At 57.1% G+C, this 24,674-nt stretch overlaps 1 protein-coding gene across 4 annotated transcripts in view; it reads right to left on the minus strand.

The window, feature by feature from the left end:
• RBM19 (RNA binding motif protein 19) overlaps nt 1-24,674 on the minus strand; it is a 151,793-nt gene that overhangs the window by 111,983 nt on the left and 15,136 nt on the right. For all 4 annotated transcript variants that reach the window (XM_027044324.2, XM_027044325.2, XM_027044326.2 and 1 more), the window contains 11 exons: nt 22,650-22,728; nt 20,435-20,506; nt 19,274-19,477; nt 17,812-17,942; nt 16,675-16,796; nt 16,202-16,298; nt 14,287-14,397; nt 12,082-12,282; nt 10,670-10,799; nt 2,056-2,225; nt 162-222 (listed from right to left, as the gene is read on the minus strand). In XM_027044324.2, the coding sequence (XP_026900125.2) occupies nt 162-222; nt 2,056-2,225; nt 10,670-10,799; nt 12,082-12,282; nt 14,287-14,397; nt 16,202-16,298; nt 16,675-16,796; nt 17,812-17,942; nt 19,274-19,477; nt 20,435-20,506; nt 22,650-22,728 (1,378 nt within the window). The remainder of the gene's footprint in view (nt 1-161; nt 223-2,055; nt 2,226-10,669; nt 10,800-12,081; nt 12,283-14,286; nt 14,398-16,201; nt 16,299-16,674; nt 16,797-17,811; nt 17,943-19,273; nt 19,478-20,434; nt 20,507-22,649; nt 22,729-24,674) is intronic.

Raw genomic sequence — 24,674 nt, forward strand, 5'->3', positions numbered from 1 at the left:
CTCCCGGGACAGAGAAGGAGGGCCCATTTTAGGCGGGACGCTGGGAGTCTGAGGGGGGCAACACTTCGGACCAGAAGAGTGGGCGGTATCCCTGCCCCTCCACCCAAAGCACCGGGTTCTTCTGGAATCATCCTTTCCGGATGCAGTTTCGTAAAGAATACCTGTTTTGTTCTTCTTCTTGGAAACAGAGCAGCTCTTCACCATTCCCACTCTGGAAAACACCTGGAAAGGAACGCCAACATGTATCAGCAGCACGTCCAGGCTAATCCTGCAACCAGTGCAGGCACATCTCGAAAGACGGAGGCCACGTATGTGACCACGGGCCCCAAGAGGGCTGTGATTCCTGCCCGGCTTGTGCTTAAGGGGCAGACATTTACAGACTCTCTTAATCCAAGCGTCAGGCACTCGGATGATCTCGCTTGTCCCAAGCAGATGTCTAAAACAACTCCGCGGGAAGATTCTCCCGACACCCCCATTTTACAGATAGGGAAACTGAGGCACAGATAGCCCAAAGGGCTCGCCAGGGTTGCGCCGTTAACACCGGGATCCACGTCCAGGCGTTCTGACCCGTAACTTGGGGCAACACGAGGGGAGCCCTGCGGGCTGCATACTGCTTCTGACAGCGCCTCCAATGGGCTGGTGGCTCTGGGACTGTGAACCGGCTGGAGCCCAGTCCTCGCATCTATCCGGGAGGAACCTGAACTGCATCGCCTTGGCCGGGACTCCCCGTTCCAGAAGTCCTCACTTCTTGAGGACGCGCCTAAGTCTGAAGCTTGGGTGCATCTTCTGGGGAAAATCGATTCCTGATGACAGTCCTGTCCCGGACCCGGGAGAGCCGGCAGACCAGGCACGAAACACAGACCGCAAGCCGCACTGCCCTATTCACAGCGCGCGTCACGGCTGGTGCGTGCCTCTTCACAAAAGCAAACTCACACCGAACCACAACAGGTTCAGGAGCGGCCAGTGCAAAGCCCAAGGCTGGGTTTCTAGTTGCTCGGTCTGGTCAATCTTTGCCCTGGAAGGCTGCTGTGTTAGCCCGGGGCCCTCTGCCGTGGCCACCCTTCTACCTGGCAAGAGGATGGCCACATCACAGAGCCTTGGCCAGATGGCCTCGGAGAGGAGGCTCTGACCTCGTCTCCCCCAGAGAGGAGACGAGTTTCCCAGTCTTCCAGTTTCTCCCAGTTTCTCCCTCCAGATGCAGGCTGGCCTCCTTTCCACCCAGCAGCCAACTTCCCGCCTCTGGGACTCAGTGGAAACCTCGAATCTATCTGTGGAATCTCGGAACTCAAAAGAACTTTTAGAAGTCAGTTAGTTCGATCCTTATGGTCATCTCTTTTTTTTTTTTTTTTTCCGGAATCAATCATAGTCACTGCTGATCATCACTGATTTATGCAGTTAAACAAAAAATGTGCCAAACCCAGGTCACAGAACCGGAGAGTCTTCCCGTAAGCGGTTCTCAGACCCATGGGGGGAGCTTGCAGACCCCAACCTTTTGGAACTGGAGGCCCCACTTGCTTGTCTCTGGCCAATTCCTTCCGAAGGCCCCCGAACCCTATTCAGGGCAGGCCCCGCTTGGTGTTTCCCAAACACCTGCTTGGAGATGCCCATCTTTTCACCCTCTGCCTCCCTCCCAAGAATGCACAACCCACACCCCAACCAGGGGTTCTGGGCAGGACTGTCCCTCATTCATTCCTGTGTCTCCCGCATGCTCCCGTCAGGCAAGGAGGTGGTGCTAACGTTTGCCTTTGGGTTAGCCCCCCAGAGAAAACTGGGGCGGGAGTCTCTGTTTGCTGCACGCACAATGCTAGCACTGACGACACCCCCTTCCGTGTAGGGGGGTGTCCCTCCCGGCCCCTCGGCTGGTCTGGCCACTGCTCAGGTCCCCTGGTGAGGGGTCCACGGGACAGCCCCACAGGCACGTCAAGTGGCCGGCTGCTGGTTGTCCAACTCCGTACCAGCACGAGCCACGCGCACAGGCGGAATCAACCTGGGCGCCATGTTGGCGGACGGCCTCCCGGGCCCACGACCCCCACCCCGTTTGTAGCCATCACTCACTTCCTTCAGGGTCTCCTCGGTCGTGGCAAAGTTGAGATTTTTAATAAACAGGGTACACCCGGGGGTGCTCTCCTCCTCCTCCTCTTCCTCCTCTTCTTCCTCTTTCGCTGGAGCGTCCTCAGCTCCTCTCTCTGTTGGCTTTTCACCTTCCGGGGTCTCGTTGTCTGGCACTGGGTCCCCGCGCCCCCCGCAAAAAACACAAATTCGTTAAATGTGAAATCCCTTAAATGTCTAAGCCCCGGGGCCGAAAGCACGGAACGTGCTAGATCAGAGGGGTTCTGCCTCTGGGCGGCATCAGGAAGGGGCCCCGATTCCTAGCTTGCGCTGGGTTCCAGCAACTCTTAGGGGGCTGGGGGAAGACGGGGAAGGGGTGAGGCTGTCCTGCATCCTGCCTCTGGCGGGGCACTGGGATGGCTCGGCCAGTTGTGCGTCTGACTCTTGACTTCAGCTCGGGTCATGATCACATAGTTCATGAGTTCAAGCCCCGTGTCGGGCTCTGCTCTGCACTGGCAGTGTGGAGCCTGCTTGGGATGCTCGCTCTCCCTCCCTCTGCCCTTTCCCCGTTTGCGCTCTCTCTCTCTCTTTCAAAATAGATACACTTAAATAAAAATTTAAAAAAAAAGGACTACGAGACACAGACCAGAAGCCTGAGCCTTGGACTAAGCCGTGTCAATCTAAACTTCAAAATAAACTGTTGCGTGAGCTGTTTCACTGAACCACAAACCTCAAAACAAGACACAGCCGAGTTCTCAAACTGAAACACGACTCAAAACTTCCCGAAAAATGACAGAATACAGAATGGGAGCAAAAGTTAGAACCCTCTAAATACCCCACGAACCTAAGAGATGTTACGTTCAATTAAAATTCCCAATATACAGAACTTCAGGGAGCCACGTATATTGAGCACGCCTCATCTACTGCAATAAGACAAGTTCAGAGTTATACCCAACATCGAAAAATTAAAAAAAAAAGAAAAAGAGACACAAACTACTAAGTACTGATAAATACGACCCTAGGAACAGTGCTACCACAGGCTGGGATGATACGTGCTCATTAAAAATAATGTTTGCTGGGGCGCCTGGGTGGCTCAGTCAGTTAAGCCTCCGACTTCAGCTCAGGTCATGATCTCACAGCTTGTGGGTTCGAGCCCTGCATCGGGCTCTGTGCTGACCGCTCAGGGCCTGGATCCTGCTTCCAACTCTGTGTCTCCCTCGCTCTCTGCCCCTCCCCCGCTCACGCTCTGTCTCTCTCTCCTTCAAAAATAAATAAACATTAAAAAAAAATTAAAGAAAAATAATAAAAAAAATGATGTTTGCAAAGAATGTGTAATGACACAGAACGATGCTTATGATATAAAAATTATGAGAGAAATTAAGATATGAAACAGTAAACAGTCTAAGCCCAATCACGTTCTGTCCACACAATTTCGGGGCGCACACACAGGGAGGCGATGCTGGAAGGGGACACAGGATGTGCTCCGGGGTGTTTCTGGAGGCCGGGATCACAGAGGGCTGTCGTTTCCGTCCCCTCAGCCCTCTTGCCACGCATACTCAGAAGGAACAGCATTTCAGGAAGAGGGAAGAGCAGACACGAGGTTGTGCATGAGCAGGCGGGTATGTGTGGCCGCAGCTCAGGGTCGCCCAGGGGTGACAGAAGCCTCGGAAGACCGAGAACAGCACTGTGACCTCTGAGAAGTCCTGCTATGAGGAAATGTGTCCGGGTCGGTCCAACCTCCCCGAGTCACGCGATCAGGGTCCACGGTCACATCCCACCTCCGCCTACAAGCTTCTGGACCTCCTCCTTGGGGCAATTTCCTGGTGAGACTGAACCCCATCCCGCAGGTCCCTCAGAGCAGTCATGAGACTGCGCCCTCGCTCCCGGGAGGTTGTGAGCAGGTGGCCCGTCCCTGTGCACAGAGCCAATGCCAGCACAGGCCCCAGGGAGGCCGCTGCGCGTGCTGCCTCCAGGCTGACCGACACAGCCCTCTCCTCCCGCACACCTGCACTCAAACAGTCCAAGCTCCTTGGGGTTCAAACCCATCCCCTCGCTCTCACGCCAAGTACCCACACCGTCTCCCATCTGTCTCCCCTGCCCCTTCTGGGCCCAGCTTAAGGCCCGCGGGTCCTGATTAAGCTTCAACCGCTTTGTCATAAAACAACCCTTTCAAGCCCCGATGGTCATGGGAGGCGGTGGTGATGTTGTCTGTTTAACATCAATTGAACAGGCAGCCTCTGCCCCTCCCACTCCGTCGGAGGTGAACCCAGAACCCAGACCCTCGCTCCAGGACAAAAAAGAAGACATCAACCCAAAGGCTCCTCCCCTACCCGGGAAACGAACACAGTTTACCCAGCAGGGGACTCCGTGGTGTGGCCGCACGTTCAAAGCAGAGCAGGGTGGACAAAGTGTTGCTAATGCCGGGGCAGCAAAGCTATGCAAAGAGGCTGAGCCCTCAGGTTCTGCACGAGAGCTTCAATGGGAACGGAAACCACGACCTTCCACTGGGAATGACATTTCCACCCCGCTGGCTCTCCCTGCACTCCCCATCTTGGAGATAAAAGCAGGGGCGAAGGCAGGCCGATGAGACCCCCCCCCCCCCCCACGCACCAGGCGCTGGGCTCGATGCCCCGGTGGACCACCTCGTTAATGACCACGGTAGCCACACCACAAAAAGTGGGCGGCCCGTGAAAATGCTGGCGGCTGCTGCACCTGAACCCGAAATCTTAGGGACCCTCAGGCTGGGAGAGAGACTCACGGAAGACTACAGACATTCTTTTTACAGAGGAAAGAGCGGTGGGGGTGGCGGTGGCGTCAAAGAGCGGCAACAAGGGGCAGGGGCAGGAGCTGTGATGCTCGGGTTGAGGGAGGGCGGAGCTGCACTCACGGTTAGGGCTGGCGCCCCAGGAGCAGCAGGCGGAGCCCGGCCACGGGGAGTGGAAGACCGAGGGGACCGTGGGGGCGGCCAGGACCTACTTCCCCCCTGGGCGTGTAGCGGCCTGCCTCACCGGCTCCTCCAGCTGCTCACGGGCCGACCAACGGCCCTGACCCCCGACGTGCGGGAAGAACGCCCGGGTTCAGATGAAAGGCGTGATTAAACGTGGCCCGTCCATTCTCCAACAGCACGGAAGTGTCTGTTCCTTCTCTAAACCTTTGTGTCTCCAGCAGCCACCTGCCTGCACCGCTCACTGCCCCGGGGATGCTGGGACAACTGACGAGACAAGGGCACCAGTCTTGAGATCTGCTGAAAATGGGGGGGGGGGCTGGAACAATCGAGAAGGGGGCCCACAGACGAGCCAGGAAGCACCGAGCTGTGAAAAGCACACAGGCCTTAGGAATGAGTGACCCAGGTCAGAGTCCCGATGATGCCAGGCGCTATGGGTGTGGCCCTGTGTGACCGGCGTGACCGCCCCCTCAGCATCCTCAATCTGGAACACGGAGCTAAACGTGCACACGCGTGCACGCGCACACACACCTGCACTCTGCTGAGTCATCTGGAAATACCAGTGGCCACTACTCCATCCACACACAGGGTCTCTGGGCCCAGGCATCGTTGCCTCTCGTCTGGATGACTGAGTAGCCTCCTCGATGGTCTCCCCAGCACGTCCCACCTTGTCTGTCCCCTCTCGCCCGCTCCAGCTGCACTGGCCTCTGTTCTGACGCAAAGCCTGCCAAACCCAGCCCTACCACAGGGCCTTTGCATTTGCAGTCCCCTCGGCCTGTTGTGCTCCTGTCTCGTCTCTCCAGGCCTGGCTTCTCGTCAGGTCTCAGGTCAGTGTCCTCCCCTCAGAGCACTTCCTGTCCACTCCAGCTCCAGGGGTCTCCAGCCCAGGCCTGGCCATCTGCCAACACGTTCCCCTGGGCTCCTCGACTCAAAGCCCTTACTCCATCATGAAATCACCTTATCTGAGTACTTCTCTATGTCCCCGGCTATCAGGGGAGCTCCTTGAGGATGCGACCACGTCTGACTCAGTCACCACTACGTCCCCAACGCTGAGCCCAGAGCAGATGCTCCAAAAATATCTGCGGATGATGAGTATGCCCAGCACTTGGCATGTGCCTGGAATGCAGGTGGTGCCCTGCAAATGGCACTTAGTGTGACTGAGAGGAACCGCAGGGTGGCAGCTCAGGGCACAGACCTCGGGGCCGCAGCTCTGGGAGCATCCGGCTCTCTCCGGTGGCGCGACCTCACGTAAGTCACTAAACATCTCTGTGCTTCCTTCTTGCGATCTAAAGCAGGGAATGACTACAAGAAGGTCCACTCAGAAGATGATCACGAGGCCCGTAGGAACAGTGTTTGGGCCTATGGTGATCTAGAACAGTCTCATCGGTCTTAACATCACCCCAAACGCCCACACTGCACACACTGCCCGGCAAGGCCTTGATGAGAAATCTGGGGGGAAATGTCCTAGGCCCCTAACCCTGAGGCCTGCAGCCAAGAGAGAAAGAGAGTGGCTGCAGGGACCCCACAGCTCTCTCCCTGCAGGGCGGGCTGCCTGCGCCACAGTTCGGAGTCTGGGGAACCGCGTCCCCGCTGGCCACCTCCCTGAGAAGGGCTCCCGCTCCCCGAGTGGCCAGGCCAGGCCCTGCCGGGGCCCGTGCCTGCATCCAGACGCCGGGTGCCACAGCCGGGAAGCCAAAGGTCGTTTCTGAAAAAAGCAGTTCTGCTCCGGGCCAGACTGGGGAGACAAAGACGAGAAGGAAAAACGAGATACTGCGAAACTCAAACAGATGTTTGCCAACAAAATCACCAGGAACCAGAGAAAGAGGAAAGCAAGAAAGGAAGCAGGGCTGGGCCAGGGGGTGGGGGTGCGCGTGGAGGGGGAGGGGGTAAGGATTTAAAAGCAAGGTGGGCTGGAGGGGGCTGGGACAGGCAGGGGAGAATGTGCTTCCATCTGTAGTTAGCACAATAAAACGCAGTCACGCATCGCCACATGGGGCTTTATTATAATCAGGCCGCAGAATTTACTGTGGCTCCCCCCCTCCCTTCCCAGCTCTGGGCGCTGAAGGCTGACAGCAGAGACTCTTATCAGTTGCAAGCAGCTTTTCAGGACCTCCCCCGACTCTGAGCCCTTTATCTGGAGGTGAGGGTCTTGGTTGTGGGGAGATAAAACACACTGTCCCCCTCCCTGGAGACCAGTACAGAGAACGGAGGGCTTTGCAGAAAGGAAGGAGGGGTGGGGGAAAAAAAAAAAAAAAAAAAAGCTCCGTCCACTCCCCTCCCCGCTCCCTTCCTTTGGAGCCTGAGAAAATCTAGGGCTCGGGGGCTGGCTGAGTCCCCACGCAACGGGGACAGGGGTCGGGGAAGCTTCAGGAACAAGGTGGAGGCCCGGGCGAGTGTGGGGGAGGAGCATGTGAAAAAAGAGCACAGGAGGCTGGGAAGAGGGTCATGGATGCGATTCGTGTAAGGAAAGGAACAGAAAGGGCAAACGGAGGCACAGGAGGTGAGCTCTGTGGGAATTCACCTAGTAACGGGGGACGCGGCAGGGCCTGAAATCGGTCCAGACACGCACAGCTTCGCATCTGACATCGGGCCTGCTGCCGGGCTCCGTGGCCTCCTTTGTGTGAGTCTCGTCAGCCCCAAGAGGCAGGGCCTGCCGGGCCGGAGTCTGCCTGGGATGCTCTCAACACGGCCACACAGGCCCCGGGAAGCGGGGTGCAGCGGGGCAGACTGGGGTTCGACGCCTTGGCAGAGCCCCCGCGCGGTGAGCTCCAGAATGCTTCTGTACGCGGGGCCCATTCCTACTGCTAGTGTGACATCTCGGCTGCCCCCCAACAGCCCTGTCTGTGCCCCTCAGGCCTCTTCTGGGCAAGAGGGTCTGTGTCACACCCACTGGGGTCAGCCCCGCTCAGCCCCGCTCAGCAGAAGCCGGTGCCCGCAGCTGAATGACAGGCCATCCGCTCCGGCTTCTGCTGCTGAATGAACAACGGAGGCGGAGGAACGGTGATCTACCATACCCTCCCCAGAGCCCCGCGAGGTCGGGATGGTCATCATGCCCATTTTACAGATGCAGAAACTGAGCATCAGAGGACGGCGGCTCACTCGGCCGCAGGGCTGAGAGGGGCCGACAAGGAAGACGAAGATTCCCCAGGAGCTCTGCGCTGCGCATGGAAGCAACAAAGTGCTCAGCGCAAGGCCCGGCATGGAGCAGTCGCCCGTGGACTCATCCGCACCGCTGTCCCACCGGGCAGCCAGCGGACAAGGCAGCTGCCTTGCGGAATGGACTTGCTAACGGGGAAGCCAAACAGATGGACGGCAAGGAAATGAGCCCGTCCAAGGTGCGACCCCAGGAAGCGGGAAAAGGTTACAACACAGCAGAGGGTAGCTCATGGGGTGGGCTTCAATTGGTCCGCACGGCGGGAGCCGTGACCGTCCCTTTCCGCTCTGACGCGGGCTGTCACCGGACGACAAACCGTCCGTCCCCAAGCTCCCACCGTGGGCCAGAGGCTTGGGACACAAAGGCCAGGGGGAGCAGCCCCCGCCTTTCACGGGCCCAGACAGAGGTGCAGAAACCCTTCTTCGGGCACCATTCACTCCATCCACACACATTCAACGGCGCCAGTCTAGGCCTGGGGCTTCACAGGGCGCAGGGCCCCCGGCAGGGCGCAAGACAGCCGCGCCTTGCCCTCAGGGCTCGCCGTGGATATTCAACAAGAAAAACCGACGAATGAAATGAGCGATAGAAGAGCCGAGTGGACGGAGGGCCACGCCAGGAAACACGCAAACGAGTGTGGCCGCGTGGCAGTGGTCACCGAGGGAGGCACCAGCCTCAGTGGTCCTGCCAAGCAGGTAGGAGAGGGTCCTTTGCTTTCGGCAAATCAGCGAGCTTGAAAGGAGGGCTCGCTGTGGCCAAAAAATATCAGTCAGGTTCAGGTTTAGCAAGTGAACTCTAAGGCCAATGGTTGGTGGCTCATTGGGTAGGAAACATGACTACGTCACTGGGGCGCCTGGGTGGCTCCATTGGTTGAGCATCTGACTTTGGCTCAGGTCACGATCTCACGGTTCGTGGGTTTGAGTCCCGCGTCAGCTGTGCTGACAGCTGAGAGTCTGGAGCCTGCTTCAGATTCTGGGTCTCCCTCTCTCTCTGCTCCTCCCCTGCTTGCACTCTCTCACTCTCTCTCTCTCTCTCTCTCTCAAAAATAAACATAAAAAATAAATAAAAAAAAAAAAAACATGACTACATTACAAGAATTGTTTCTGATGGAGACGGAAGCAGGTTTTGAAGGGAACCCTAATCCATTGTGTGGACAAAACGAACTCACGAACAGGGGGTAGGGAAGGGCTTTGGAAGGTTCACACCAACAATCAGTAACCCTGCTGACCAGGGAGGCAGGCTCCCGGAGCCTCGAAACACAGAGACTGAAGAATGGCCCTTCCTGATCGGAACAGAGACACCACACCAGTGGCTCCGAGTGCCGTGTGCTGACTGGGCTAGTCCTGAAGAAGGCTCTGCTGACTCACGAGGACGTGACAAATGCAGCCAGCCTGGCGTCGGGGGCCGGGGGGAGAGGGGTGGCAGGTATGGACTGTGAGCTCTAATCAATTAAAGGACTGTTCTTTAAATGCAATTTTTAAAAAAATTTTTCTAATGTTTGTTTATTTTGAGGGGGAGAGAGAGACAGCGTGGGAGCAGAGGAGGGGCAGAGAGAGAGGAAGACACAGAATGCAAAGCAGGCTCCAGGCTCTGAGCTGTCAGCACAGAGCCCGACGCGGGGCTCGAACGCATGAACTGTGAGACAGTGACCTGAGCCAAAGTCGGACGCTTAACCGACTGAGCCACCCGGATGCCCATAAAGGAGTGTTCTTTAATGAGAACTCCGCTCGCCCCATTTCTGCTGTGAAACAGCCTTTCTGGGGATATGGAGAGGGCCGATGGGAGACTTATTTTTTCAATTCTTATTTTAATAAACGGGTAACCCTACAGGGGGTAGGTATGAAAGCGGACGCTGCTGGTGAGCAAAGTCCCAACACGTGGATAACAGGACCCCCGGTCCTTTTCAAAACTTTTCTCAAGGTCTTTGATTCTAGGGTGTGGTCATGGCCCCGTGGGTGCTTCTCCCCTCCTAGGGGGCATCTGGGGAACACCCAGGGGATGCAGGTGGTGTTTCGGGAAGTCACGAGCACTGGGGACACCCCTGACACTTAGTGGGTGGCGTCTGGGGACACAAAATGCCTTGCAAGGTGCACAGCGGTCCGACAAAGAAGAACTGTGCTGTCTCGGTGCCAGTGGTGCTGTCCCTGCCCTTGCAGCTGTCGGTGACCAGGGGGCGCTATGCTACTCTAAGGACCTGGAGAGTATGTATCTCCCCTGGAGTCACCCTCCTTGGCCAGGCATCCTGGTGGATGCATCAAACAAGGTCGTTTTCACCTGCTCTGTTCCAAATCCCTGCTGGTAGACTCTGGGAGTTTTTTTCAACCTTTAACTGACGAGCGGAAAAGCTGGCTACTTTCGTCCGGCCTGTAATTCTACGTTCTACCCGTCGAAGGACGTTTTCCGAGACGCACCGGTTTCCAGGACCAACAAAGAACTTTACCAGACATCTGATACGCTTTAGTGCAGCGCCCACCCCCCACCTCCCCGTGCCTGCCGCCCCAGGGCACCCCGGCCTCAGCTCTTACAGGTTTCCGGCTCCGCCGCGCCCTCTTCCGCAGGTCCTGCTGGGGGGTCTCGGGGTTCCTTCTTCTGCGGGGCGGAGCTGGAGAAGACGCCCACCGGAGCCCATTCCAGATACAGGGGCACGTGGCGACACTGCAGAGACAGGGCAGGGGAGGGGCTCAGTTCCCTCTGCAGAGGAAGAGCCCGAGGCTCAGACTGCAAGGACGACTCACCCCGGGGGACGGAGCAAAGGGAGAGGCACAGCCTGGAGCCCTCTGTGCTGCCTGATCCCTGAGAGCAGCTTGGGGCCCCCTGGCTGTAGCCTGGGGCTCAGGGGAGAGGCCCCAGCGTCTGCTGTCACCGGACGTGTTTGTGTCTCCTCGTGTTTTCTCTGGCCAGGCAATGGAGCGGAGTGGGCCAGGGAAGGGGACTGGTGATAAAGCATAGCACAGGGGATCAGGACCGTCAGAAACCCACGTTCTCCCCCCCACCGCCTCCAGCTGCCAATACCACAGTGCAATGTGTGTGCACGCAGAGTTTTTGCCTTTAAAGAAAGGACGAACTGGACACCGATAGTCTGCGCGGTGCTAAAGTGCCTGATAAACAGAAGCTACTCGTAGCGGGTTGAAGGGTGACACCCCCACAAAGGTAAGTCCGCATCCGAAGCCCCAGAACCTGTGAAGACCTTATTTGGAAAAAAGATCTTTGCAGATATCACTTAAGTAGAAGATCTTGAGATGAGAGCATCCGGGTTATTGGGGTGGGCCCTCAATCCAATGACAAGGGTCCTCGTAAGAGAAAGGCAGAGGGAGACCTGGGACAGAGGGAAAGAAGGCCACGTGAAGAGGGAGGCAGACACTGGGGGGACACGGCCACGAGTGAAGGGACACGTGGTGCCACCAGCCTCTGGCAGAGGCAGCGAAGGGTGCTCTCAGAGCGAGCAGGGCCCGAGGATGACTGGAATTCAGACTTCTGGCCTCCGCGACTGTGAGACAATACAGTGCTGCTGTTTTAAAGCCACTGCGTTTGCGGCCATTTGTAACGGAAGCCCCAAGAAACTAACACGCTATGACAGAAGCGTGTGCGCAGGTAATGCTCCTTCCTCTTTACCCAGAAAACAGGGGACAGGCCGCTTACAGGAGTGACTTCTAACTTATCGCGAGTACAAGATACCCGAAGCTCTGGGAATGATGGCCCCGATTCACCCGGGGATGGAAAACCAAGGGAAGCCAGAGTCAGGCAAGGAGCCATGGCCAGGTTTCTGGGGGATGTTTAGGGCGCCGCTCTCACATTCTCCCGCCCTGAGGTGTTCTCGGGGCTGGGGCAGCTGGCAGATCATGTCAGAGAGGGCTGGTCTGCAGACAGCGCCTCACCAGCCTGCCTGCGGGTCCGTCGGCCCCCTCGCCCTCTCCTGAGCAGGCCCCGGCAGCCCCACCTTGGAGTAGGCCAGATGCCTGAAGGCCCTCCGGGCCTCCAGGGGTTCCAGGAACTCCACGATGGCAGTGACACCGCCCTCGGGCAGCAGCACTCGGCCCAGGCTGCCGAATCGGCCGAAGGTCTCCTGCAGCTCGGCCGCCAGGGTGCCCGCCGGGAGGTTCTTCACCAGAATTACAGTCTTGCTTCGCTCGGCTGCGGCCTGCGGGGCAGGGAATGAACACACGTGGGGCAACAGGCGGGAGAATCCCCCAGCCCAACACCAGCCCTGATCTGTGGCTGGCTCTGCACCAGGTACCCCTCTGCGGTCTCAGGTGCCAGGTGCTTGGGGAGCGGGCCCCTGAGGCCCCACTCTCTTGGGCACGCCACTCCAGGGGGCAGCTTTTTGGAGAGAATGGGAGGAGGGCTCCAGCTCTGAAGCCCGGGTCAAATCTCAGCCCCTCCCCTCCTGAGCTGTGGCAGATTCTGACAATGCCTGAACACAGCTCTCTCTGGACCTTCCAGAACGTTCCTGCCCAGACTGCCAATGGCCAGGATGTGCATCTCAGGGCTGAGAGCCTTTTTTCCTGGAACTGCAGATACCACACGTGGGGCAGGCAGGAAGGGCCGAGGGGTTAACACCCTGGGAGCAGCCCACAGCTCTCAGGAGTTCACGCGTCCCCCGTCCTTTGGGCAGGACAAGTGTAAGGTATGAGCCCTGCAGCTTTCCCCATAAAGCTCAGCCCCCTCGCTGCACCAGCAGTCACTGTAATAAGCACCCCCCCCCGCTGACCTCCGTCCCCTTGACCTTTCTCACCAGTATTTTCTGCACTGCCCAGTAACCTACATGCACTTGACCCTGTCTCAGCGTCTGCTCTTGGGAGAAGCCAAACGAAGACACTAGCCATCCAGCCCGAGAGACGTACCGCTTCAGCCCCTCACCTAACATTGAGGACGCGGCGCCCATTCCACGGGACCCTTGCGGGGACGGACTTAATTATGTGCCTTAATATGAGCCAAGTGCATAGAGCACATGCGGTCTGTAAACGTCAGTGGTTACTGTACTGAAAAGCGACACGGGAAGGGCGGGAAGGAGCCAAGATGTAAAGGAAAAACCCCGGGCACTTGGGAGTATCCCAGCATGAGTCTCAGCTTGGCCACAAATCTAACTGGAAACCTTGGGTCAGTTGCTTTCCCTCTGGCCTCTGTTTTCTCATCTGCAAAATGGACCAGCTAATGGTCATGCCCATCCTCTAGGCCTCGCTGCTGCTGGAAGGACTAAGACGGGTGAGGTGGAAGCCGTCTGTGGGTGGGAAGAACTGCACCCCAGTGGGCTTCAGGTGCAACTCCGGCCGCAGGGGATGATGGCTAGGGGTGTGGGCTCTGGGGCTCCACCCTGACTTGCTTTGTGACCCGGAACATGTGGCTTGGCCTCTCTGTGCCTGTGGCTCCGCCCCCATCCAAGGGCCACGATGGGAGCAAGCAGTGCTGCTTTCCCGGCTTGTCAGGTGAGTGACCCCAACAATAACACACAAATGTAGACGACCGCCGCGGCCAGTCCCGCTGTCAGCTATTAGTGTATTCACTTGACATACCCACGCAGCCTTCCTTCCCAGCTGCCCTCTTACGGTAAACCTGAGGGCCTGGACGGCTGACGAGAGTGCTGTTTGGGAGTCAGAAGCTGAGATTTAGCCTGAGCTCCTGCCACAGGCTCACTGTGTGACCTCTGAGTCCCCCGCCCCCCTCTCTCTGGGCCTCAGTGTCTTGTGACGGAGGGGTGGGTGTGAGGGGGCCTCAGCGGGCCTGCTAAGACTCGACCATCCATTACTCTAATCTCCTATGTGGTGGAGAATAAGCCATGTTTAAGTGCTGGTCTGTAACCTACCTGGTCCAAGGAAGGTCTAAACCCCCAGATAGCAGGTGCTTTTAGTAAGGTGCTGGGGGGGGGGGGTGGGGGGGAGGACGGGATGTTCAGGGCCCCTCCGATCTGGGTGGAGAAGCCGTGAGTCACAGGGCAGTCCTTCTGCACACCGCCCCCAAGAGATACCATCCGAGTCAAATGGGTCCCTCGTCTGAGCCTGCGTGAAACGTTTTTCTTTAGAGACAATTTAAGGGTTAATACTGATCATCTTTGAGAGGCCTGATCCTCAAACCTGCCAGCTCACCCGGATCTGAAACTCCACCCTCGGCTCCCCGGTGGCTGGTGACTCGCCGCGCTGGTACCCACCTGGCTGAAGGAGTCCAGGCTGACCCCGTTGTCCAGGAGGAAGCGACGCACTTCTTGAACGAGCTGGGTCTCCCCTAGGGCCACACGCACGGCCACACTGCCCTTGGTCTCCTGCGGGAGAGGGGAAAGGAAGAGGCCGTCAGCCGGTGGGCAAGGGACAAGTCAGCCGTCCCATCTCCCAACAGCCTGAGGAGGCGGCCGGATGGGACTGGGCCCCCCCGCCGACGCCCCACACATACCCACAGCGATTTGTGCCTCTGGCTTCTGTGCCTTTCGCAGTAAATCAAGGACCCTGCGCCCACCTCTCTAGCTTCATGCCTCACCCTCCACTGTGGCCGTGCAGGCCGACTTATCCCCACCCCGGGGTTCCCGCACTTGCTGACCTCTGCCTGCCCGGCGCTTACCCCACAATCCCTCCTTCCATCAAACTTCTGCTGAGATGTCACTTTGGTGACCAGCCTACCCTCACTCGCACACCCTCTCCCCTACTCGGCTTAACTTCTTCATAGCCATCACGGACAGGCTGCGCCTGTTTGTCAGAGTCTTCCTCCTCCGGAAGGCTCTGGAAGAACAGGACTCTCTGTGTGGGGTGCCTGTGGAATCTGAACAGGCCGTGCGCGTCCTACGCCCAACACGGTGGCCCCGAGCCCCATCCGGCCACTGAACACTTGCAATGTGGCGCGTGCGAATCAAGAAGTGCTCGGAGCAAAAAAACACGTGCTGGGTTTCGAACACAAGGTATCTTGTTGTCTTTTATACCGTGTATGAGGTTGAAATGACATCGTGGCTGCGCTTCAGCTCCACTGAACTAAATGAAACAGATTACGAGCACGAACCTTGCCTGTTCTTTTTTGCTTTTTAAGAAACACGGCCACCAGGATGTTTCCAAGTGCACGTGGGGCACACGTTCTCGTTCTAATGGACAGTGCTGACCTCGAGTGTTGGGCAGCAGTAAATGACAGCGGGTCAACGGGCTTATGGGCCGAAACCCCTGTAATCCTTTGCTGACTGGGTGGAAAACACACGCGGAGGTTCTGCCTAAGTTGGACTCCGCCGTGGTGTAAGTACACACACGTGCGTTTTATTTATTTATTTAAAAAAATTTTTTTTAACGTTTATTTCTTTTTGAGACAGAGAGAGACAGAGCATGAACGGGGGAGGGGCAGAGAGAGAGGGAGACACAGAATCGGAAGCAGGCTCCAGGCTCTGAGCGGTCAGCCCGGAGCCCGACGCGGGGCTCGAACTCACGGACCGCGAGATCAGGACCTGAGCCGAAGTCGGACGCTCAACCGACTGAGCCACCCAGGCGCCGCCACACACGTGCGTTTTAAAGAAGGCCTGTGATGCGAGGGCGCTGGAGAGATGGGTGGAACGAGTCAGCTGGAATTAGGCTGGACTTCGACAGGAAGCGGGGCAGAGACTGAGGACTCCTCTTTTCCCGTCTCAAAGACCGGGGCTGCCCCGGGCCGAGGGACCGGGTGCAGCAACCCCTGGAGAGGCGTGTGACCGGGCTCGGTGCATGGGCACCAGACTCAGGCAGACCTGGTGTCATCTCATCTCAGGCTTTTCCAGGTGTATGACCCTGGCCAGGCTGCTTTGTGTCCCTAGGCCTGTTTCCTCATCTGGAACGTGGGACAGGAGGAGTGCTAGGTCACCGGGCTGTGGCGAGGAGACCACCCAGCTGGGTGTTTGTCATCAGCTGTGGCCTCTGGCTCGGCTCCACACGGGCCCGGGAGACACAGGCCTGGATCATGGATGGGACACTTCTCGACGAGGCCCCGAGGGTGCCCACAACTTTAGCCTGAGGCCCGGGGCTTGGAGATGACCCCCGAACAACGGCCCCTCCCCTGCTCCTTCTCCCCTCCCCCCGGCATTCGGCCCAGAGCCCACCATGTCGGATGGGACGCCCACTCACGTGGTCAAACACTTGACTCTTGGTGGCGCTGTATTTCTGTGCAATGGCGTCGGCCACAGCGTTAGGGCCTATGAACAGCGTGTTCCAGTTGTGAGAGCTGAGAGGCAGAGGCAGAACGGGGAGGTCAGACCAAGCCTGAACGAGCGGAGTGTCTTCTCAGGTGCAAAGCCCCAGGGAAGTAAGCTCACTGCCCGCCCTTCACCCAGGGCCCAGAGACGGGAGCAAGGACAATACAATCCCTAATAGCTGACCAGCACTTGCTTTGTGCCACAGATTAAGCACTTTGCTTATATTGACGCAGCTAATTCTTATAACACCAAAAAAGCAAGGCACCACTGTGATTCCCCCCCATTAAGCAGATGAGGAAAGCAGGGCTTGGCAAGGTCATGGCGAGAGGCTGAACCCATCCCAAGGGGCCAGAGCACCCGGGCAGCTGGAGGGGCGGGGCCCAGAGGCTGGTAGCAGGTAAGGACCTGGAGCTGTTGGCTTTGTCTTTAGATTCTTTCTTCTTCTTATAAGACGATGATCCTGAGGTATCAGTGTCCTCACTGGCTTCCTTCTTGATGGTGGACGGTAACACATGTAGCATCCTGCCCTGTGGGGGGCGGGGGTGAGAAGGGGGTAGAGAGAGGAAGGAAAAGGGTACGTCCACATCCTGCCTCAGGACACCAGTCCCTCCACCGGCAGCTGGAAAGACTGGTCAGAGCCTCGGGAAGAACCATGTGGCCACCCACGCACAATGTGGGGCCTGGCCATGTGACTCAGGGACGGGACACTGGGGGGGGCGGGCTTTTGACACAGCCTCACAAGGGAAACTGAGTTTATAAAATGCCTGCAGGGGTGCCTGGGTGGCTCAGTCAGTTAAGCGTCCGACTTCGGCTCAGGTCATGATCTCACGGCTCTGAGTTTGAGCCCCGCGTCGGGCTCTGTGCTAACAGCTCAGAGCCTGGAGTCTGCTTCGGATTCTGTCTCCCTCTTTCTCTGGCCCTTCCCCTTTCGAGCTCTGTCTCTCTCTCTCTCCCTCTCAAAAATAAATAAACATTAAAATAAAATAAAAAATAAAGAAAAAAATAAAAACAAAATGCCTGTAGCAACCCCCCTCCTGTCCCCTCGCACGGAGGTCGGGGCACCACATGGGCAGGAGCCAGGTCTAGCTGGAGAGATCAATAAATCATGAATGAACAAATGACTGGGGCAAAAAGGAGAAAGGGAGCTCGAGGTGGCCTGGGCTTGAACAGGCCTGCTAAGCACACTACATGGTAACACTGGAAAAAAGGAAGAGTTTCTTGCACCCTGTTGTGACCATTTAATGTGACCAGGTCCGAACTCTCTTTCCTTATTTGTCTTCCCAGCGGTATTTCTGGGGACAGACAGCATATTGGTTCGTGTGACAAACAGTTGGGAGTGTGCTCTGTGTGCCGGGTGCTGTCCTAGGTGCTGAAGGGCCCTGCCCTCATGGAGCCACCTTCCACTGGCTCCGGTAAAAAGGAGTGGCTTCACACACCATCACACGCGTTTTCTTGTAAACGTGGGTGCCTATGCACATGGGCACACGCACCCCTTCTCGACCTCCTGGGCCCAGCTGCCACCCGCCAGCCTCGAGCAGTCACCTGGAACACCTGCCCATCCACTTCCGCGTAGGCCTTCACGGCGTGCTCGGGGAACATGAAGGTGACGAAGGCAAAGCCCTTGGGTTTCTTGGTCAGGCTGTCAATGGGGTAATGAAGCTCAGACAGGGGACCTGTGGACAGGAGAGGCGTCAGCATCTCGGGGGCCGGGGCTGGGCCCAACACACGATGGGTTTTAACACATAACAGCTGCTGCTTTGGGTCGGTCACGGCCACTTGGCCCAAGGAATAATGTGGCAAGTGGTTGGCACGAGACCACCTCAAGGGTCAAGAGTGTCCTTGATTCACAGTCCTTTATGCGGCTACCCTCAAAGTACAGGTGCCTGGGCTGGATCCTGCCTCCACACGGATGTGTGTGGCCTTGGGCAAACCCCGAGCCTCCACATGCCTCAGTCTCTCGTCTATAACACGGCACCCCAAGAGCACCGAGCTCACAGGACAGCAGTCAGTACATCCACAAAGGTGTCACTGTGTGCAGTGTGCTGAACGGTGCTGCTCTAGAGTTAGTGCCCCAGAGGCTTCTGCTGTGATGTGATCATTACGCTCTAAATACAGCCTGTCCGAACCGGCTTCCACCCTAAACATCAGGCTGCCCTCTCTGTCTTCATCTTCCTAAACGGACACCTGCCCGTCCCCTCGCCCGTGTGGCCCAGCCCTGCTGTGCAAACCAGGGCAGTGGCCATGGGCTGGGAGGTTATACCAACGTGCCTGCTCGCAGAGTCCTGCCCGGGGCCGCCCTGCCCCCATAACAGGCACTGAGCCGAGCTCAGGTCCTCACGGCCGTCCTCCAAACGGAAGTGAGGGATCCCAAAGCTTCCAGGCCTCGCCCTCCACCTCAAACCCTCACTTCCTTCCCTCCAACGGCCACGACCTTACAAACACACACAGCCCTGCGTGCCAAGCCGAATCCCAGGCCTTCCAATTCTCGCCTGAGAGAGAACGGCAGCAGCGACCGTGACGGCAGACATGACCCTTGCCGTCAAATGCACTCGGGACGCTCGGTCTGGAGAGCGAGGCCTCAGACGGTGGAGCTCAGACCGAAGAGCACGGTCACATCCACACCACCAGTGACCGGACTTCAACCACTGAGCAGCGAGGCAGTCTGGACGGCAAGGGCAAGCTCCGCAAAACGTTTCCAAATCTCGTCTGTCCTGGGGTCAGACGGTGAGGGCAGGAGAGGGCGGGTTCCGACAGCACGCAAGGCCTGTGATGCCACCTTTCACTGGGGGCCCTGCTAACCCCCGATGTAGGTGACATGTCGACGCTCACCCCAGCTCAGGGATCATTAGCCCCATCTATGGATGAGCAGACGGAGACTAGAGGGGTGACGCCATTTGCCCATGGTCAGGAGCCCCCCGGGAGGCGGACTGGACCAGAACTCAGGCCGTGGGCTTGCACTACGTGCCGTGGGCGTGCGCGGTGAGCAGGAGATGGGGGCTCCTACCGAATCTGGAGAAGAGCTGTCCCAGGTCTTCCTCGGTGCTGCTGTAGGGCAGGTTCCGTACGAAGAGCCTCCCAGAGTCGGCCAGGTCCTCCTCCTCTTCGTTCTCCCCGAGGGTCCGGCCTGGCCAGGGTTTGGCGCTGTTCTTCAAGGGCCCCTTGGCCGTGGGGGCGTTCTTTTCCCTGAACACCTCGATGTAGCGCCCGCCTGCAGGAGGAGGGGGTCAGGGCTCCGGAGCAGGCCCGGAACCTGCCGGGACTGCTGGGTCGCGACCACACTCCCTTGCCGCCTTCCGGGTGCCGCGGCCAAGCCGACAGCGCTGGCTCTGGCTCTACTGCTGGGTGGCAGTCTGGGCCGGTGGCGGGCCTGAACCCGGAGGGCCCCCTCCCCGAATCTCACCCATCCGACTTCAACCCTGGGGGGGCCTGCCCCGCCACCCCGGGGCCCCTGTGCCGCATCCCCTCTGGGGGCAGGTCCCCCCGCAGGGCTCGCAGCTCTGCCCGGGCAAGGGTGTCACGTGACAGCCAACGCTGGAGAACTGTCTCTGTGCACCACCCTGGGCGCCTGATTAGACCCTGACCATCCCCTCCATGTGCGGGTAGTAGGTGCTCAATGAAAACCTACCGCCTGACTTACTAACAAGACTCCTTGGGCTTCCCGCCTTTCCTAACAGCACTCGTGTCCTCACTGGGGGTCACTGGCTGGCCCTGAATCACCTGTCTGCACTGGGATGCGTCAGAGACTGCATCCGTGGACATTGTTCGGGTGACCCCTCCCCCCCCAACGGTAAGAACTTGTCCCAACAGTGAGAACTTGTGCTTGCTGCCCCCTCCACTGAACGGCCTGCCCGCGAAGCCAGAGCCGGCTCCCCTACTCCTCCGGGCTTTGCTCCAATGTCACCTGGGTGAGGCCCAAGTGGATGAAGTCCTGTTTCAAAACGCGGCTCCTCCAATCCCAGCCCATCTGACGGCTGCCTGTCTCTGCCCGCCGCGTGTCAGCTTTCTCTTAACCTCCAGGAGGGCAGAGACAGGTCCGTTCCGCTCACTGCTCTATCCCCCATGTCAGGAGCAGTGTCTGGCCCCCAGCAGACCCTCCACAAAACTTCACGGGGCAAATGAAGGAGCGAAGGAAGCCCTGCGAGCAGGCAGAGGCAGGCTTCCTTACCCATGTACTCCCTGTTGCATTTGAGAGCTTGTTTCACTTCCTCCTCGCTGCTGAAATCCACAAAGATGTACCCTGAGGGACGATGACAAAGACAGAATCTGTAGACACGGGTGGGAGTCACCCAGGAGTGCCCGTGCTGTGCTAGGTGTCCGGGGGGGAGCCTGAGCAGAAAGGGGGGGGGGGACACCCATTTCTGCCCAGTCTCCAAAACACAAGCTGACTCTCCTGCCCCCCACCCCACCCCAGGCCAAACTTCTCTTTGCAGGGAGCCAGCGGGGAGACACCGTGGCCCGGCTGTACATGTGGAGGGCCTACAGGAGTCAGGAACACGGGAGGCCCTCACCTCCCTTCCAGCCTCACCCCACCCGAACCAGGGCCTGCCCCATGGCCTTCCCTGGAGACGTGCCCAAAGCCGCCGTGTTACGACCAGCTTGGAGCCTGCACGGCCATCTCCACCACTGTCTGTGAGCTCCTGAGGCCCCAACGTGCATACAAAGGAGGACCCAGGAGTCCTTCCTGGAGCCTGGAAGGACTGAGGCCTCACACCTCCACCTCACACAAGGCCTCAGTGCTGTCAGGAAGCAGAGCATCAGGGCTAACAGATGGCAGGGCTGTGACCTCGTCCAAAGCCCACGGTCCGAGGCCTTTATCACAAGGCTGCTTATTCCCTCCTAAGATTCTCCTTCCTGTCTGTTCCCAAAGGAAGGCTCCTCATCCGTCCCCATAAACATCCTCCCCCCCTTCCCTCCCCCTCTGCCACACCCCAGCCCAGCCTACCGCTCTGATCCTTCCCAGGAGGGCTGCAAAGCCCCACCGGGCCCACGGCCCCAGGACCCTCCTGTCACCAGCCAGGGGTCCGTTCTATATCCAACTGTGGCCTCCCTATGCTTTAAGCCACTGGCAGGGTCCTGCACCCAGGCTGAAGTCCACGGTCATTAGCAAGCCCCAGGCCTGGGGGCCAGGTCCTGGGTCCTCACCAGCTATTCTAAGGGGACATTCTGCCCCTCCTCAAAAGCGTCATGGTCACATGCCTGCTCCCTCCAGTTCCCAAGCCTCCAATAGGGTTTAATAGCAGCTCTTGGGGAGCGTGTAGTAGGCGTTCAACACTGTTTAGATGCTGTGTGTGTACTAACTCACTGAAGGAGTTAATACAATTTAATGAGGCAGGACGCCCTACTACACAGTTGAGCAAACTGAGACGAAGTCCCTCATCCCTGGGCACAGGGCTTGCGAGCAGCCGAGCTGGGATCTGAGCCCGGGCAGGCGCTTGTCACCCCGTCCTCCACCGCACTTGGAGAGCTGGGCAAGGAGGGAGGGCTGGCTGGAGGAGCAGACCCGCCTGGGAGGCAAGGTTTCGTGCTCAGAGACCGGGGAGGAAAGGGGAGGAAAGATGACAAGACCCGCCCCAAAATAGGAGCCCTTGCGTCCCTAGACATCAGCCATAGTTCCTGAACCCTCCACCCATGCCAGAGTCTTCTCGCCCAGGATGCCCTGCATGCCCAGTGCCGGCCTCCCCATGGCCGGAGGCCCTCAGTGCATTCCTCCGTATCCTGCAGCCTCCTGGCCTGGCCAGCGGGTAGGCTCTCCAAGCTCAGGCCCTTCTTTCCAGCATGCTCCCCACCCCTCTGAAGCCTAGAGAGGGGGCCGGCCACCAGGAGTGGGAAGGGGCGCAGAAGAGGGCAGCACAGGGGCAACACCACACATTCTCAGCAACTCAACAGTGCTGCCCGTGGACCCGGCCCAGAAAACCCCAGGACCAAGGACATCTGCTTTTTTTTCTTTTTTTTTAATGTCTACTTATTTTTTTTTCAAAGAGAGAGAAACAGAGTGCAAGCAGGGGAGGGGCAGAGACAGAGGGAGACACAGAATCCAAAGCAGGCTCCAGGCTCTGAGCTGTCAGCACAGAGCCCGACGCGGGGCTCAAACCCACAAACCGTGAGATCATGACCTGAGCCGAAGTCGGACGCTTAACCACCCAAGCGCCCAGGGGTATCTCACTAAACAGAACTGGTGAGCCGACGAGCCCAAGTGTGGGCTGAGGTGGGGAGGGGAGAGAAGAGGAACAGGTTAAGACGACCCGCCAGGCCACCAGGGAGGCTGGCCCTGGTCCTGAGCGCTTCAGCCCGTCCACTGAATGGGGCCCCACAAACCCAGCAGCTGCCCTGAGCCTCCATCGATACCACCTACCTCCCCCTCAAGCTGGCACCGGCCTTACCTGTCTTGTTCCCGTGAGCATTTCTCACTATTCGAATGGCCACTGGTCTCAGCGGGGCCAGGAATTCCATGACATTCTTCTACAAAAAGAAAAGTTTTTCCTCCTTTATCGACCCAGTAACAGACGTGCAACCCCATCAAGAAACAGGGGCCAAATTTCTGAATTCAGAGAGGTCCCCACAGTGGCTTACCCTTCAGCATCTCTCGCACCTCTAAACAATACGTACCTTTTTCCCTTCGTAAAACTACCTTAGAAAAGGTTTGTAAAAAAAAAAATTGGGAGTGAAAAGTATAAATATATCTGTAGAGTAGGAACGTCCCAATCAGCATTTTCAGGCGTGGTTTCTGATCTTTTTTCTTTTTACATATTTGGGATTAACTCTTTTGTCACTTCTCATTAATGCATGAATATTTGTCCATGTTACTTCTTCAAGGTGACACATAGACACTTAAAGGGCTGTTGTAGACAGTCCCCGATTTTCTGAACTCTTTCTGTTTTGGACTAAAGGTGATTTAAACACACTTTCTTTTTTCTCTTTTTTCTTTTTTTTACTGTTTTATTTATCTTTGGGAGAGAGAGAGAGAGAGAGAGAGAACGAGAGAGAGGGTGACAGAGAATCCAGAAGAGGCTCCCGGCTCCAAGCTGTCAGCACAGAACCTGATGTGGGGTTCGAACTCATGAACCACAAGATCATGACCTGAGTCGAAATCGGACACTTAACCACTTGAGCCACCCAGGCACCCCAAACACATTTTCTTAAGATGCACACAAATATACACAATATTAGCAAATGACAAAAAGTAAAAAACAAGAAGTCAAAAATGGCCCCGGTTTCCAATGCCCAGCTCACTTTTGTTGGCTTTTTATTAAAAATGAAAGTAGGGGAACCATTCTCATTTGTGTACTGGCTTTTAAGCCCGTTAGAGAAGCTTCAAAGGTGCAAGCAACCGTAAAAATCAAGGCACAGAAGACGAATGGAAGAAGTCCAATAAAGTTGGGAATTTTTGCTGTTGCTACTCCCATTTTTAAAAATGTCAAATTACCAAATTCTCCCCCCCAAAAAACCTTTTTCCTCATTTTCATGTGCCTACTGAGAAATCTAGCATATGATAGAAGGTGTGTCTTCTTTATGGGGCACCGGGGCAGCTCAGTCGGTTAAGCGTCTGACTCTTTCGACTTCCGCTCAGCTCCTGATCTCACAGTTCCAGAGACTTGAGCCCTGCACTGGGCTCTGTGCTGACAGCGCACAGCCTGCTTGGGATTCTCTCTCTCTGCCTCTCCCGGGCTTGCACTCTCTCTCCCACAAAATAAACATTTAAAATTAAAAAAAAAAAAAAAAAAAAAAGGTGTATCTCTTGGAAAAAAAAAAAAATCATCAATCTACACTCTTCTGTATGTTGCATGTTTTACTTGATGGTACATCCTGGGGACCTTCCATACCAGGACATTCTTTTAAGTGACATATCATATCCTACTGTTTCAATGTGCCCCACCTTAGTTAACTCCAGCTAACTAAACTCCAGTTCGCGCGAGTCAACTAGACCTTGTGGTTTTCAGTACGGGCTCTATGGAAATTTGGGGCCTGGTGATCTGTCCTGTGCACTACAGGATGCCTGGCAGCATCTCTACCCTCTGTCCCCAGATGCTCCCTCCTCGGCTGCAAGAGTTGAAGCCATCTCCAGATATTGTCAAGTGTCCCCTAGAGGGGGCACACCATCCCCAGCTGAGACCCCCTAACTTAACCACTTCTTTTTTTTTTTTTTTAATGTTTATTTTTGAGAGAGACAGAGCAAGCAGGAGAGGGGCAGAGAGAGAGGGAGACACAGAATCCGAAGCAGGCTCCAGGCTCTGAGCTGTCCGCACAGAGCCTGACATGGGGCTCGAACCCACAAACTGTGAGATCATGACCTGAGCTGAAGTCGGACTGAGCCACCCAGGCACCCCTAACTTAACCACTTCTTTAAGGACAAAGTGTAAAGGTTGTTTACTGGTTTTTGTTTTTGTTTTTGGGTGTTTGTTTTTTTG

The sequence above is a fragment of the Acinonyx jubatus genome, chromosome D3 (genome assembly GCF_027475565.1).
Source record: "Acinonyx jubatus isolate Ajub_Pintada_27869175 chromosome D3, VMU_Ajub_asm_v1.0, whole genome shotgun sequence".
NCBI lineage: Eukaryota > Metazoa > Chordata > Mammalia > Carnivora > Felidae > Acinonyx > Acinonyx jubatus.